At 46.6% G+C, this 12,409-nt stretch overlaps 4 protein-coding genes across 4 annotated transcripts; 2 read left to right on the top strand and 2 right to left on the bottom strand.

Moving 5' to 3' along the window:
* Positions 1–1,379: 1,379 nt before the first annotated feature.
* YALI1_D07451g (uncharacterized protein) lies at positions 1,380–2,082 on the top strand (the record flags this gene model as incomplete). Its single annotated transcript, XM_068282626.1, has 2 exons — positions 1,380–1,840; positions 1,887–2,082. The coding sequence occupies 2 exons, from the start codon at positions 1,380–1,382 to the stop codon at positions 2,080–2,082; spliced, it is 657 nt and encodes a 218-aa protein (XP_068138727.1).
* A 2,167-nt stretch (positions 2,083–4,249) lies between these two features.
* Positions 4,250–7,282, top strand: YALI1_D07427g (uncharacterized protein; the record flags this gene model as incomplete). Its single annotated transcript, XM_066094314.2, has 1 exon — positions 4,250–7,282. The coding sequence occupies one exon, from the start codon at positions 4,250–4,252 to the stop codon at positions 7,280–7,282; it is 3,033 nt and encodes a 1,010-aa protein (XP_065950386.2).
* A 957-nt stretch (positions 7,283–8,239) lies between these two features.
* Positions 8,240–9,017, bottom strand: YALI1_D07379g (40S ribosomal protein uS11; the record flags this gene model as incomplete). The annotated part of the gene is made up of 2 exons (XM_502457.4): positions 8,240–8,658; positions 9,002–9,017. 2 exons carry the CDS (start codon positions 9,015–9,017, stop codon positions 8,240–8,242), a joined length of 435 nt encoding a protein of 144 aa, XP_502457.2.
* A 2,733-nt stretch (positions 9,018–11,750) lies between these two features.
* Positions 11,751–12,143, bottom strand: YALI1_D07348g (40S ribosomal protein uS8; the record flags this gene model as incomplete). The annotated part of the gene is made up of 1 exon (XM_502456.3): positions 11,751–12,143. One exon carries the CDS (start codon positions 12,141–12,143, stop codon positions 11,751–11,753), a length of 393 nt encoding a protein of 130 aa, XP_502456.1.
* Positions 12,144–12,409: the final 266 nt, after the last annotated feature.

The following is a 12,409-nucleotide window of genomic DNA, read 5'->3' as shown; positions in this document are numbered from 1 at the left end:
GAAGTGTATGGTGCTCTGCGTCGACTCTTGGTTGTCAGAACGACTGGCGAACAATGTCTGATAGTATGACTGACAGAGAACAAAGTCCCAGAAAGAACAGTAACAACTGGACTAGTTGATATCAAGACTTGTTGAATCGATAATAAAGAGGCTTTGAATTGGTCCTTTGAAGTCTCCTACTGATTAGAGCTTCCTCTTTGAAATATCCTCCTAATAGTAGAACATGTAGAGATGCTGCTCATCGCTGAGAACAAGTCCAACAACTGAAGACAGAATCAGATAGAACCATTTGGTGAATGTGTTGGTTTTGCATTGAAAGCCCAAGATAACATTTCAGCCGACCCTAGACTCTCTTATAACTACCACCAAAGTCATGTTGATAACCCCAAGGGTACTTCCGAGTCTATGTACATTGCACCGGCAAAGGGAAACTGGTTTCTGAAGTGTGAAAACAATGTAGAAGTTTTCCATCAAGTCAAATGCTTTTCTGCCAGGTCAATCGGCTCCTCCGTCAAGTCAATGGACTCCCCCATCAAATCAAGCTGCTCCTACACGAAGTAAGCGACGCTTCTACCGGGCCAAACGGGACACATCTACAGGCTTTCTCTCTCATACTCCAGTATTGCAAAGTAGTACATACTACTGGAACTCTGTAAAACCGACTCCTGGCTCCTGGCCGGACTCCGAATTGATATTCACGGGAATATCCCTCATCATATCTGAAACATACCTTCCAGGTTATCTATTGGATACACCTTCCTGATCGGGTATACTGCTATACCTCCCTCATTGGGGGGGGGGGGAGAAGGAGATGTATTTTGCTGAAAAGTCTCCACAAGACCATCCGGTTGCCAGTATTGAACAGTTGATCATGGAAAAACCAACATTCTCTGCTTACACTGCGGAGAGTATGCCAGCTTAGTAAGAATCACGTTTTTATCACTACTACAACTAGAAACTTATACACACACAAGAAGTAAGAGCCCAATGCACATAATCAAGGCGGTGAAGTCACGTGACTTTTTGCGACGAATCTCTGGGTGTTTAAATCAGCAATTACAATCGACACAACCGGGTGTTGAACCCGCGTTACTTATAGATCCGTGTATACTTTACTCTATATACTTGGGGTGCCAACTACGTCTACCAACGTCTCTGAAACTCGTCGTAGAGACTTGGAAAGAGCTGGAGATGGGTTTATTCGTTGCAATTGACCTTCAAGTACGCCCCAATCACCGCCAACGGGGCCCAGGCACTCCCCAAGCGCCCCCGTCCACTCCCGTGCCATGTCCCAACACGTGCATTCAGGTGCATATACCCACTCTGGAGAGTTTGGAGTGTCGTTGATCTCGTCATCTTCTTCCCCACTCCATCACCCAATGTCTCTCCAGACCCTCCAGACCGAGCTCAAGGCCAAGCTGCGCCAGTACCAGGATTTCCCCTCCAAGGGCATTGTGTTCGAGGACATCCTGCCTATTTTTCAGGACCCCAAGTCTTTCCAGCAGTTGATCGACGCCTTCAAGCTGCACATCAAGGACACGTTTGGCGACAAGAAAATCGACGTCATTGTGGGCTTGGACGCCCGAGGCTTTCTGTTTGGCCCCACCTTGGCCCTGGCCATTGGCGCTGCGTTTGTGCCGGTTCGAAAGCAGGGAAAGCTGCCCGGCAAGACCGTCCATGCCGAGTTCCAGAAGGAGTACGGCAAGGACGTGTTTGAGATCCAGGAGGATGCCATCAAGCCCGGCCAGACCGTTATTGTCGTCGACGATATCATTGCCACTGGAGGCTCTGCTGCCTGCGCTGGAGATCTGGTAACCAAGCTCAAGGGCGAGGTACTGGAGTTCATCTTTATTCTCGAGCTGCTCTTCCTCAAGGGCAGAGATAAGCTGTGTGCTCCTGCCTACACTCTTCTTAGTGGTCAGGAGTAGACCATGGTTTGCAACCCGGCTCCGCCGACTCTTCCGGTTTCTCCGGTTTATCCGGTCTATCCTGGACTATCTCAGGGATGTGTCCTTTCAACATGGCCACACTATTTATTTGCATGGTTCAACTGCGTGTAAGCATAATAAGATGTTAATATAGATGATAGTATGGCAGTGCAACAACTCTGTGTAGATAGTTGTCTTGATTTCAACAAGTGAGACGATCAGAAAGCTGAAAGGTAGAAGTAGCAGTTGATATCGACATCATTACACAGTTTTGGCGATTCTACCAAGGTACCACTTGTATCTCTGGTTTTTTTTTTTTCTGCATATACATTCATTTAATTATAACTTTGCTGTGGAAAGAATAACCTTTGAAATGAATTGTACGCTTACACGGAAATATTACTAATTAAACACCGTTTAGTGTCATTGGTCCAACTTTGGCACGTACTATTTCCAGTAAAAAAATCATAAAAAAAACCTGGTTCAGTTCGGGTGTTGTATGTTGGTTCCACATAGCTTCGCCGTGTTTTGTTCGTTCATCGGGAAAACGCCACTCCAGTCTCTGGTGTTTTCCACTGCCAGAATCAGCACCCCACTGATTCCAGCTAACCCAACTAATCCTTAACAAACTTTACCTAGGGTTATTATATAAAATAATAAAATAATAAAAATAATAAAAATTATAAAAAAGTCCAAGTCCAGTCGTGAATTTCAACAGAATGGGATGTTATTATGAAAAAAAATGATTATATGAGTCAGCACTATAGAAGGATACATCTTTCATCTCCACAGCTTTTCAGGAATACCGAAACGACCCCAGCGCCATTATTCTTCAACTATTCCAAGTAAGAGACACACACTACCCGGACATGTCCAAGTCTCAAACGGGAACCAGCAAAACCCGCCGAGTACAAGACTCGAGTACATTGTACTTGTATATTGTACTCATAACACCTTGAGTCAACACAGGTCCGAATCTTTATTTTATTTTATTTTATTTTATTTTATTTTATTTTATTTTATTTTATTTTTATTTTATTTTAATTTTATTTTATTTTATTTATTTATTTTATTTTATTATTATTTTATTTTATTTTTATTTTATTTTATTTTATTTTATTTTTATTTATTTTATTTTTATTTTTTTTTATTTATTTTATTTTATTTTATTTTTTTTTTTATTTTATTTTATTTTATTTTATTTTATTTATTTTATTTTATTTTTTTTATTTTATTTTATTTTATTTTATTTTTATTTTATTTTATTTTTTTTATTTTATTTTTATATAATTTATTCAACGTATTTATTTCCACTCAGTAATAATGATTTATTTTCTGTACTTCGAGAATTGGAGGCTACTTAATCATAGACAGTAAGGGTGGATTGATTGGCTCCAATAAATTTCCCCAAATTTATAAAAAAGGCCATAAATTTTGCCCCGCCGACATGATCAAAACAAGCCCATGTAATCACCCATTTTATTTTTTTCACCGAGTCCTGTCTTCTCGTCTTTGCTCTATCCAGGCTCAGCGCTACAATTGTCCTACTTGTAGCTACTGCACCATCACTGGTGGTAACTTTTTTTAAGGTTGAAACGCAACTTTATTAGCCTCTGAAGATGGCCATAATATGCACTCTCACTCACCACCGGATGGCGTTCTTAATCTCCTACCCAACCTTTGCTGCTATAGACCCCGCGGCCAGCAACAGCTCACCACACACGACATGAGCAGCGACACTACGCCCCAGGTGGCGACCCCGCGCGACGAGACGGAGGAGGAGCGAATCGAGCGGTACTTCACGCTCCCGGACGCGAAGAAACATAAAGACGTGAGTAGGACTGGCAGGTGCAAACATCAACATGGGGGTAGTAGGGTGGTTGTGTGGATGGGGTGATGTGGATGAGGTGGTGTGTGACGTGGCCTTTAGAATCTGAGGGTGTGTTGGTTTGAGGGGACAGACACTGCTGATCTGTGATGGTGGTAGGTGGTAGGTGTAGGTAGGTGTGGTAGGTGCGGTAGTGGCTATGATGACTTGTGCTGTTTGCAAGACCGTGCTGTCGATACAACACTAGCCAGCTGCTCATCGGAAACACGTGGCACAATATCATTCCTGCTGTGTGCTGCAGACCCATCTTTGATGTGATCGTTCAGTGCACTGGCTTCCTCCCCCATGTCATCTACAATATTCAACAGACAGAAACTTCAGTGCAGACAGAAACATCAATGAAGACAGAAGCAACAACGGCGCAGGCTTCCTCTGGGTTGCATATCCCACGGTGATGATACCGGCGTTCTGACCTCCCTCCAATGGCACCCATATGCTACGTTATCCAGTTATCATTTGTTATTATCTGTGGGTCTTCACTGACTCCGTGCTAACTCAGGACACAAACTCGATTAAACGACTCAAATACCTCCTCTCTCTGACCGACCTCTTCCGCCACTTCATCAACAAGCGAATGGAAGGTGACCCCAAGTTCCGCAAGCTTGTCAATGAACTAGATCGAGCCTCCAAGGCCCAGAAGAAAACTAGAGGTCGAGGGGGACGAGGCCGGCGAAAAACAGAAAAGGAGGAGGACGAGGAGCTGCTCAACGACAACACGCAGATGGCCACGGTGTATACCGAGAGTCCCCCGTTCATCAACGGTACACTACGAGAGTACCAGGTGCAGGGTCTCAACTGGCTCATTTCGCTGCACGAGAACTCCATCTCCGGCATTCTGGCTGACGAAATGGGTCTGGGCAAGACGCTGCAGACCATTTCTTTTTTGGGATACCTTCGATACAAGTGCGGCATCAACGGGCCTCACATTGTCATTGTACCCAAAAGTACACTGGACAACTGGCGCCGAGAGTTTGAGAAGTGGACTCCGGAGGTGAAGACAGTGGTACTGCGGGGTGACAAGACGGAACGAGCGGAGATCATTGCCAATGAGGTGCTGACGGCAGACTTTGACGTGGTGATTTCATCGTTTGAAATTGTCATTCGTGAGAAGTCGGCGCTCAAAAAGGTGGCATGGGAGTACATCATCGTGGACGAGGCGCATCGAATCAAAAACGAAGATTCCATGCTGTCACAGATTATCCGCCTGTTCCACTCCACCAACCGACTGCTGATCACAGGTACGCCCCTGCAGAACAACCTGCACGAGTTGTGGGCGTTGCTCAACTTTCTGCTTCCAGATATCTTTTCCGAAGCCGAAACGTTTGATCAATGGTTTGAGGAGAAGGAGGCCGAGGGGGAGGAGGGCGAAAACGACGAGGACAGTGTCGTCAAGCAGCTACACAAGGTTCTGCGTCCTTTCTTATTGCGACGAGTCAAGAACGACGTTGAGAAATCGCTGCTTCCTAAAAAGGAGCTCAACCTGTACATTGGTATGTCCGACATGCAGGTGCAGTGGTACCAGAAGCTGTTAGAGAAGGACATTGACGCTGTGAATGGCCAGCTGGGTAAACGGGAGGGAAAGACGCGGCTGCTCAACATTGTTATGCAACTGCGAAAGTGTTGCAACCACCCTTACCTGTTTGAGGGAGCCGAGCCCGGTCCTCCATACACCACCGATGAGCATCTCGTGTTCAACTGCGGTAAGATGGTCATGTTGGATAAGCTGCTGAAGCGGCTCAAGAGTCAGGGGTCCCGTGTGCTTATTTTCTCACAGATGAGCCGAATGCTTGACATTCTCGAGGACTACTGCTCGTTCAGAGACTATGAGTACAGCCGGATCGACGGCAGCACTGCGCACGAGGACCGTATTGCGGCGATTGACGAGTACAATGCTGAGGGCTCGGAAAAGTTTGTGTTTCTGCTGACTACCCGAGCTGGTGGTCTGGGAATTAATTTGACCTCTGCCGACATAGTCATTCTGTACGACTCAGACTGGAATCCACAGGCCGATCTGCAGGCCATGGACCGGGCGCATCGAATCGGCCAGACCAAGCAGGTTTACGTATTCCGGTTTGTGACCGAGAACGCCGTGGAAGAAAAGGTGCTAGAGCGGGCAGCCCAGAAGTTGCGGCTCGACCAGCTGGTGATTCAACAGGGTCGAACGCAGCAAAAGGCCGCCGCCAACAACAGTGAGTCCAAGGGCGACCTGCTGTCCATGATTCGGCATGGTACCGAGGACATTTTCAAGTCGTCCAAGGGAACGCTCAAGACGGAGGACGACATTGAGGCAATTCTACTGCATGGCGAAAAGCGAACCAAGCAGCTTAATGATAAGTTCGCAGAGCTTGGAATCGACGACCTGCAAAAGTTTTCGACCGATTCGGCCATGGTGTGGAACGGAGAGGACTTTCAGCACCGAGTTGGAGCCAATGGCATCGGCGCCCCCGACCCCAACGGCAAAGGTTGGATTAACCCACCCAAACGAGAGCGGCGGGAGCAGCATTACGGGGTCAACTCGTACTACAAGGATATCTTTTTGCTTCAGCAGCAGCAACCTCGAACGATGCGGCCTCCCAAGCAGGTTCCTCTTGCTGAGCACCAGTTCTTTCCCCCAGGCCTGAAAGCTTTACAGGATCAGGAACTGGCGTTTTACCGCAAGCAGATCAACTACAAGGTGCCGTATGCGGACATTGATGTTGACGCTTTGGAGGAGGGAGAGACTAAGGAGAGCAAGCGAGCAGCTCTCAACAAGGAGATTGCGGACGCGGAGCCGCTGACGGAGGAGCAGGAGGCGCTTAAGCGGGACTATGAGAGCGAGGGGTTTACCAACTGGACCAAGCGAGACATGAACAATCTTGTTCATCTGATTGGTCGGCATGGCCGGGACAACATGGAGGCTGTGGCACGTGCGTTCCGGGGCAAGGGCGAGGAGGAGGTGTTGCGGTACGCCAAGACGTTCATGGAGCGGCACACGGAGGTCGAGGGGTACGAGAAGTACATTGCGGTTATTGAGCAGGGTGAGGAGAAGCTCAAGCGACAGAGGCAGCAGCAGGAGCTCATCAAAACCAAGCTCAAGGAGTGCAAGGTGCCGATGAACGAGCTTCCTATTGTCTACCCCGCTAACAACTCCAAGCGGGTGTATTCCGAGGAGGAGGACCGGTTCATTTTGATGATGGTCAACAAGTACGGGCTGGAGCATCCCAAGCTGTTTGAGAAGATTCGCAAGGAGATCAAAAAATCGCCGCATTTTCGGTTCGACTGGTTCTTTCTGTCGCGCTCCACCTCGGAGCTTTCTCGACGGTGCACCACGCTCATGTTGACTCTGTCTCGAGAAGTTGAGGGTCCCAGAACGATCAAGCGGAAGAGTTTGGGCAAGGGCAAGCTTGATGACGACAAGCGAAGGAGAGAGAGCGGGACCATGACTCCCGATACCGAGGACAGAGGCACTCCCATGTCTGTTGAGTAGGGACTAGCCGCTGGAAGGGACTTATAAATTATACATTATTATCGATGACAGTTGGGCAGATTGAGGCAGTGCAATGGCCAACGAGCCGCCGAAGTGTCTGTTTCGCTGGCGGTATGACAGTTGGTGGTAATTCGGAAGGAGTAATGTCTCGTTGGCCACTTGGTGAATGGGATTACTGTACTTACAATCACTCCATTAGATCTACTTACGTAATTTCCATTGACCATGGGTCTGGGCTGTGAATCCAGGCTCTATGGAGATTCCAGTTTATGTATTATTTCAAGATAGTGATACTTGTACAAGTACTTGTAGTAACTAATGTTTCTATGATATCAGGCTCTTGTTAATGATTCATAAATCAAGGAATAAATCGTTCAAGTTGATACAATTGTCCAGTAAATGGTGGAGCAGTACATACAGTAGTACGAAGCAACACTAGTTGTAATAAAAAGAAGTGATACGACATTCTACTAGTCTTTGTAGCTGTTGATTGTGTACTTGTATTATACATCTAACTACCAGTAGCCAAGTGCAAATTCTACGGGAACTGTGTATGGTACTTGCAGCACTTTTCTTTTTCGTATTTCCTTTAAATGATTAAAATAGCTGGAATAATAACAGACTATTTTATTCAAGTGAAAGAGAGGATACATGTTAAATGAATAAAAATAAAAATAAAAATAAAAATAAAAATAAAAATAAAAATAAAAATAAAAATAAAAGGGAAATGCTGGAAATAATGAAAATTGTCGAAATATCATCAAAAGTGGCGGAAAATGGTGTAAACTGCCCCAAACACCAATCTCATTTCGCATCTACATGTCACTCTACAAATCCGTGCTTCGAAGAGCTCGCAAACACTCGGATCAATCGTTAAATACGCTTACGCTTTTATATTTTTACATACACCATGAAAACACGGCATAAATACTGCCAGCAAGTCCCCAAAGAAACCGCTTACAGTCGTCGACCTCGTCGACCACCCTTTCGTCGGGTAGAGTCGGAGGGAACGGGGGTCACGTCCTCGATTCGACCAATTCGCATACCGGCTCGGGCAAGAGCTCGGACGGCAGACTGGCAGCCGGGGCCGGGGGTCTTGGTGGAAGTACCTCCGGTGGCTCGGATTCGGATGTGCAGAGCGTTGATACCAACCTCCTTAGCCTTCTCGACGGCATCCTGGGCAGCCAGCATGGCGGCGTAGGGGGTGTTCTCGTCTCGGTCAGCCTTGACCTTCATACCGCCGGTGACTCGAGAGATGGTCTCTCGGCCGGTCAGATCGGTGATGTGGACGAAAGTATCGTTGAAGGATGCAAAGATTCGGGCAACGCCGAAAACGAGCTCTCCCTCTCGGGCCTGGGGGCCGAGGGTAACGTTGTCTGAGTTAGTAGTGAACCGGCAAGGCACGAGGACAAAGTCCGACTGCCATTGACCGCTGCGAGTTTAGGTGACTGAGATGTGACTGGTGGTGTTGTGGGATGACATTCTCGTTTCACGGACAACATTGCTCGTGTCGCGGACAACACTGCTCATGTCATGGGCACCATAACCTCCGTGATGGGCCAACACAGATCATGTCGAGTTCACCCCACCTTGTCCATCACATCCGTCGCTCTCCTCAAAGCCACCGACGAAGGTAGCAAATCTATCTCCGTCAGGCGGTCCTTGCGGATTAGCTGTCACCCAGCTCCTAGCAATCAAATTATCACATCTCCTGCATACCTGACTTGGGGGCCATCTTGATTATCGGTTGTTGGTTAGGAGAAGAAGCTCAACTCTTTTTTCAACACCTGTATGAGTCGGTTGGGAGAGTGCGAAAAAAAGCAGTCACATCACGTGGTTGGTGGGTTGTTGGGACAAATCGGGTGAGGGGGGCAACGGAGGGGGTCATGTGATTGAACTTAAAATGGGGAGGAAAATAAATAAATAAAATATGCCGATTAATTGTCGTGAATGAATTGTGTTGAACTGGTAGGATTTTGAGTGTAATGACACGCTGGATTATTCTGGTTTTTTGTTACGTTTTTATTTTTTTAAAAAAAATGACTATTTAATTTTTTATTTAGTCCCGAAAATGCCCTCAAATTAAAATAAGGTTACTCCACAATGTAAACAAAACATTTGTGTAGATCCAAGTAAACCATCCCACAACATCTACACATTTCACTATACCAAACCGATACCTAGAAACAACACTCATAACCTGTGAAACAACGACGGCACGTGATACCATCCATTGCAAGCTACCATACATCACGTGATACCTACCAACCAACACAATCCACAACCATCATCTTGCAATACTGGTTCAACTCCAGGACATCTATCTGAGCTTCAGTTGCTTCTTCTGACTCTGAGTGATCTCCAGAGATCTTTTCACGACGTTGGCTATTGATATATCGGCAGATATTGGCTGAATTAGCGCGGTGATTGCGGCCATAACTGTCGGAACTATTGCTATTGCTACATCTACTGCAACTGCCCAAGGAAACCTTCAAGTCCTTCTCAGTTCAGCTTTGGTCATCTAAACATACCATCGCAACCATTGATACCACTGGATACCGTTGTTGGAGACTCCTTCTGAGAATTTGGACTCTAACTCTGACTCTGGCATCTCTGAGACCACTTTCAAGAGTCGCTCAAGTGATACAGCTACGGCTCCCTATCTTACATCTCTGATACCACTTACTTGGAACCATTAAGATCGCCACCCAACAAACATCTGATACCCATACTAACGACTACCATCATTGTCTTGTCTTTCTGCCAGATACCACGTTTGTTCGGGTCTCATATCGCCACGGGATCATACCCCGTCAACTCCCAGATGTACTCCCAGATGTACTCCCTCGTGACCAAACGGGCCAAGGGTGCCCAATCGTCCATGGTCAAGGTCACGTACAGTTACGATCACGTGACCCGGCACCAGAAGCTGGTGGAGCGGCGGTGGATTTTGCCGGATTCGCCGCATCGGCCTGTTTTTGTCGGTTCTCAAGCGGATTATACTCCGTTTGGGGGCTCGGGCGATACTCTCAAGCGCAAGCGAGTATTGGGCGGGTCTTTGCGGGTTTTATTTGACGAGGGAGATGAGAGTCTGGGGAAGGGCAGTTCCGATACTGGTCCCGAGGGATGGGAGAGTTTGGAGGTGACCAGTTCCGAGACTAGTCCGGAGTTGGAGAGGTCTGAACGACAGCATGAATGAGGGTGAGAGAAAGTCATAGTGTCATAGTGTCATGGACATAGAGTAAAGAGTCAGAGAGTATCGACAAAGAGCATATCTAGATAGTTTACAATACCTATGGCAAGAGCAGTCTATCTACAGCTAAAACACTCTCAACAGTCGTCTGGAGTCAACGATGTCCATGTCATATTGGTTTTATCACGCATTACCTGCTTCAGAGCCCGGGGTATTAAGCCTTCTTCCAGTTGCTGTCGTGGCTCTTCTCTATCTACGCCCTCTGACCTCCCCCAAACTCCTCAGCACCCTGACCGGTATGGACTGACTCCAGAGGCGATGATGCTGTCATCCTATCGGGTCGTACAAGTGTGCTCCTACTGGTCTCGTATCGTATGAACACGTTTGTATTTTGTATGAGACCTCCCATGGTTTGTCTAGATAATGGATCTCAACAGAAATTGCTTCGGTCCAGTTGCTATCAAGTGAGTTGAGAAGGTACAGAACCTTTCATGATAGTCATGATCTGACTGAAATCTACAGTAACTAAAGCAAAGTGAAAACCCCCTTCCAATTTTTTTCATATTAACGATCCAATCGCCACATTTGTAGCAAAATTCGGTCGTCTTTTTACCCCTTCAAACATGTCCGTGATTTCTACCTATAAAACCACTTTGGATGTTCCTCCCATACCACCTCCCAATTATGTATCTTGTTAAGTAATCTCAAGTAGTTATCATCTTAGTTCAAAAATATAACTAGACATTGCAAATAAAAAAAGAGCTACAAAGTCCAAAAAAAAGAGCTGCAAAGTCCAAAACAAAAAAGCCGGGCGAATATGTTGGTCACGTGACCGAAAAAGAGCTCATCCATGTCTCCATTTACCTTGTTCAGGCCAAGAACTTGCTGTAGGTGCGTTTGGAGAATCGAATAGGTGCTCGCTCCTGATTAAATGAATGCGAATTGGTCCTTGTGGACGATGCCCGTTCTGTTATAAATTCTCCATTGGTTGACAAGCTGGAACATTCTGGTATTAAGATCTACTGTACTCATGATCGTACCTTTCAAGTGTGTCATGATATGAAGCCATCCAGTGCCTTCAACCAATCCCAGATCACCACGTTAACTACTACAATAACGATACTACAAGTGCAGGATCAATAAGAGCCCATTCGAAGGTCCACTTTCACCCTCTACACCTCAGCACAGTGCTTTCCTCGAAAACAGTGTATGCTGGTTCCATTCAAACAATTCATTTTTATTTTTGTACCAGACTTTTGAGAAACCCCAAATCGTCTAGTAGAAGAATCCGAGGATCTTGCCGGCAACGTGTCGTCGTCGGGCCTCCTCGTGGTCCATGATTCCGGCAGAGGTGGTCAGAATGATGTAACCAAACTGTCGAGAGGGCAGCAGGTTCTGGATCCACTTCTCAACGTCGTCGATCTTGACGTTGAATCGGGGAGAAATGACTCCGCACTTGTTGAGTCGGCCGTTGAGCTGGACCACAATCTTGCCGGATCGGTGGTCGTCCACGTACTCGAACTCGCCAATGTAGCCGTGCTGCTGCATGACGGTCAGGAACTTGATGATGACCTTGGAGGAAGGTCGGATCAGGACCTGTCGCTTGCCGGCCTTCTCGGCGTTGGTGATGGACTGGAGAGCGTCAGCGAGAACGGAGGTTCGGGTCATTTTTGCAGATGGAGTGTAAAAACACTTTGGGGCGATATTTTTGCCAGTGTTGGGAGGTGTGTCGAATAAGGTTAAGGTTGTGCATCGTCGAAAAATCCCAGAGTTTTCACAGTCACGTCACATGACCAAAACTAGGGTTGGCACTCACCAGGACCTCCCAACCGCACACGCAAAAATCCTCAAATCAACCTTGGTTTTTTACAAGATTGACAACGACAAATAACAATGCCTGTGAGTATGGAGCGAGAGAATGGACGACGATGGTG

This window comes from Yarrowia lipolytica, chromosome 1D (assembly GCF_001761485.1).
Source record: "Yarrowia lipolytica chromosome 1D, complete sequence".
Classification (NCBI taxonomy): domain Eukaryota; kingdom Fungi; phylum Ascomycota; class Dipodascomycetes; order Dipodascales; genus Yarrowia; species Yarrowia lipolytica.
This window is presented reverse-complemented; position numbering and strand designations above follow the sequence as displayed.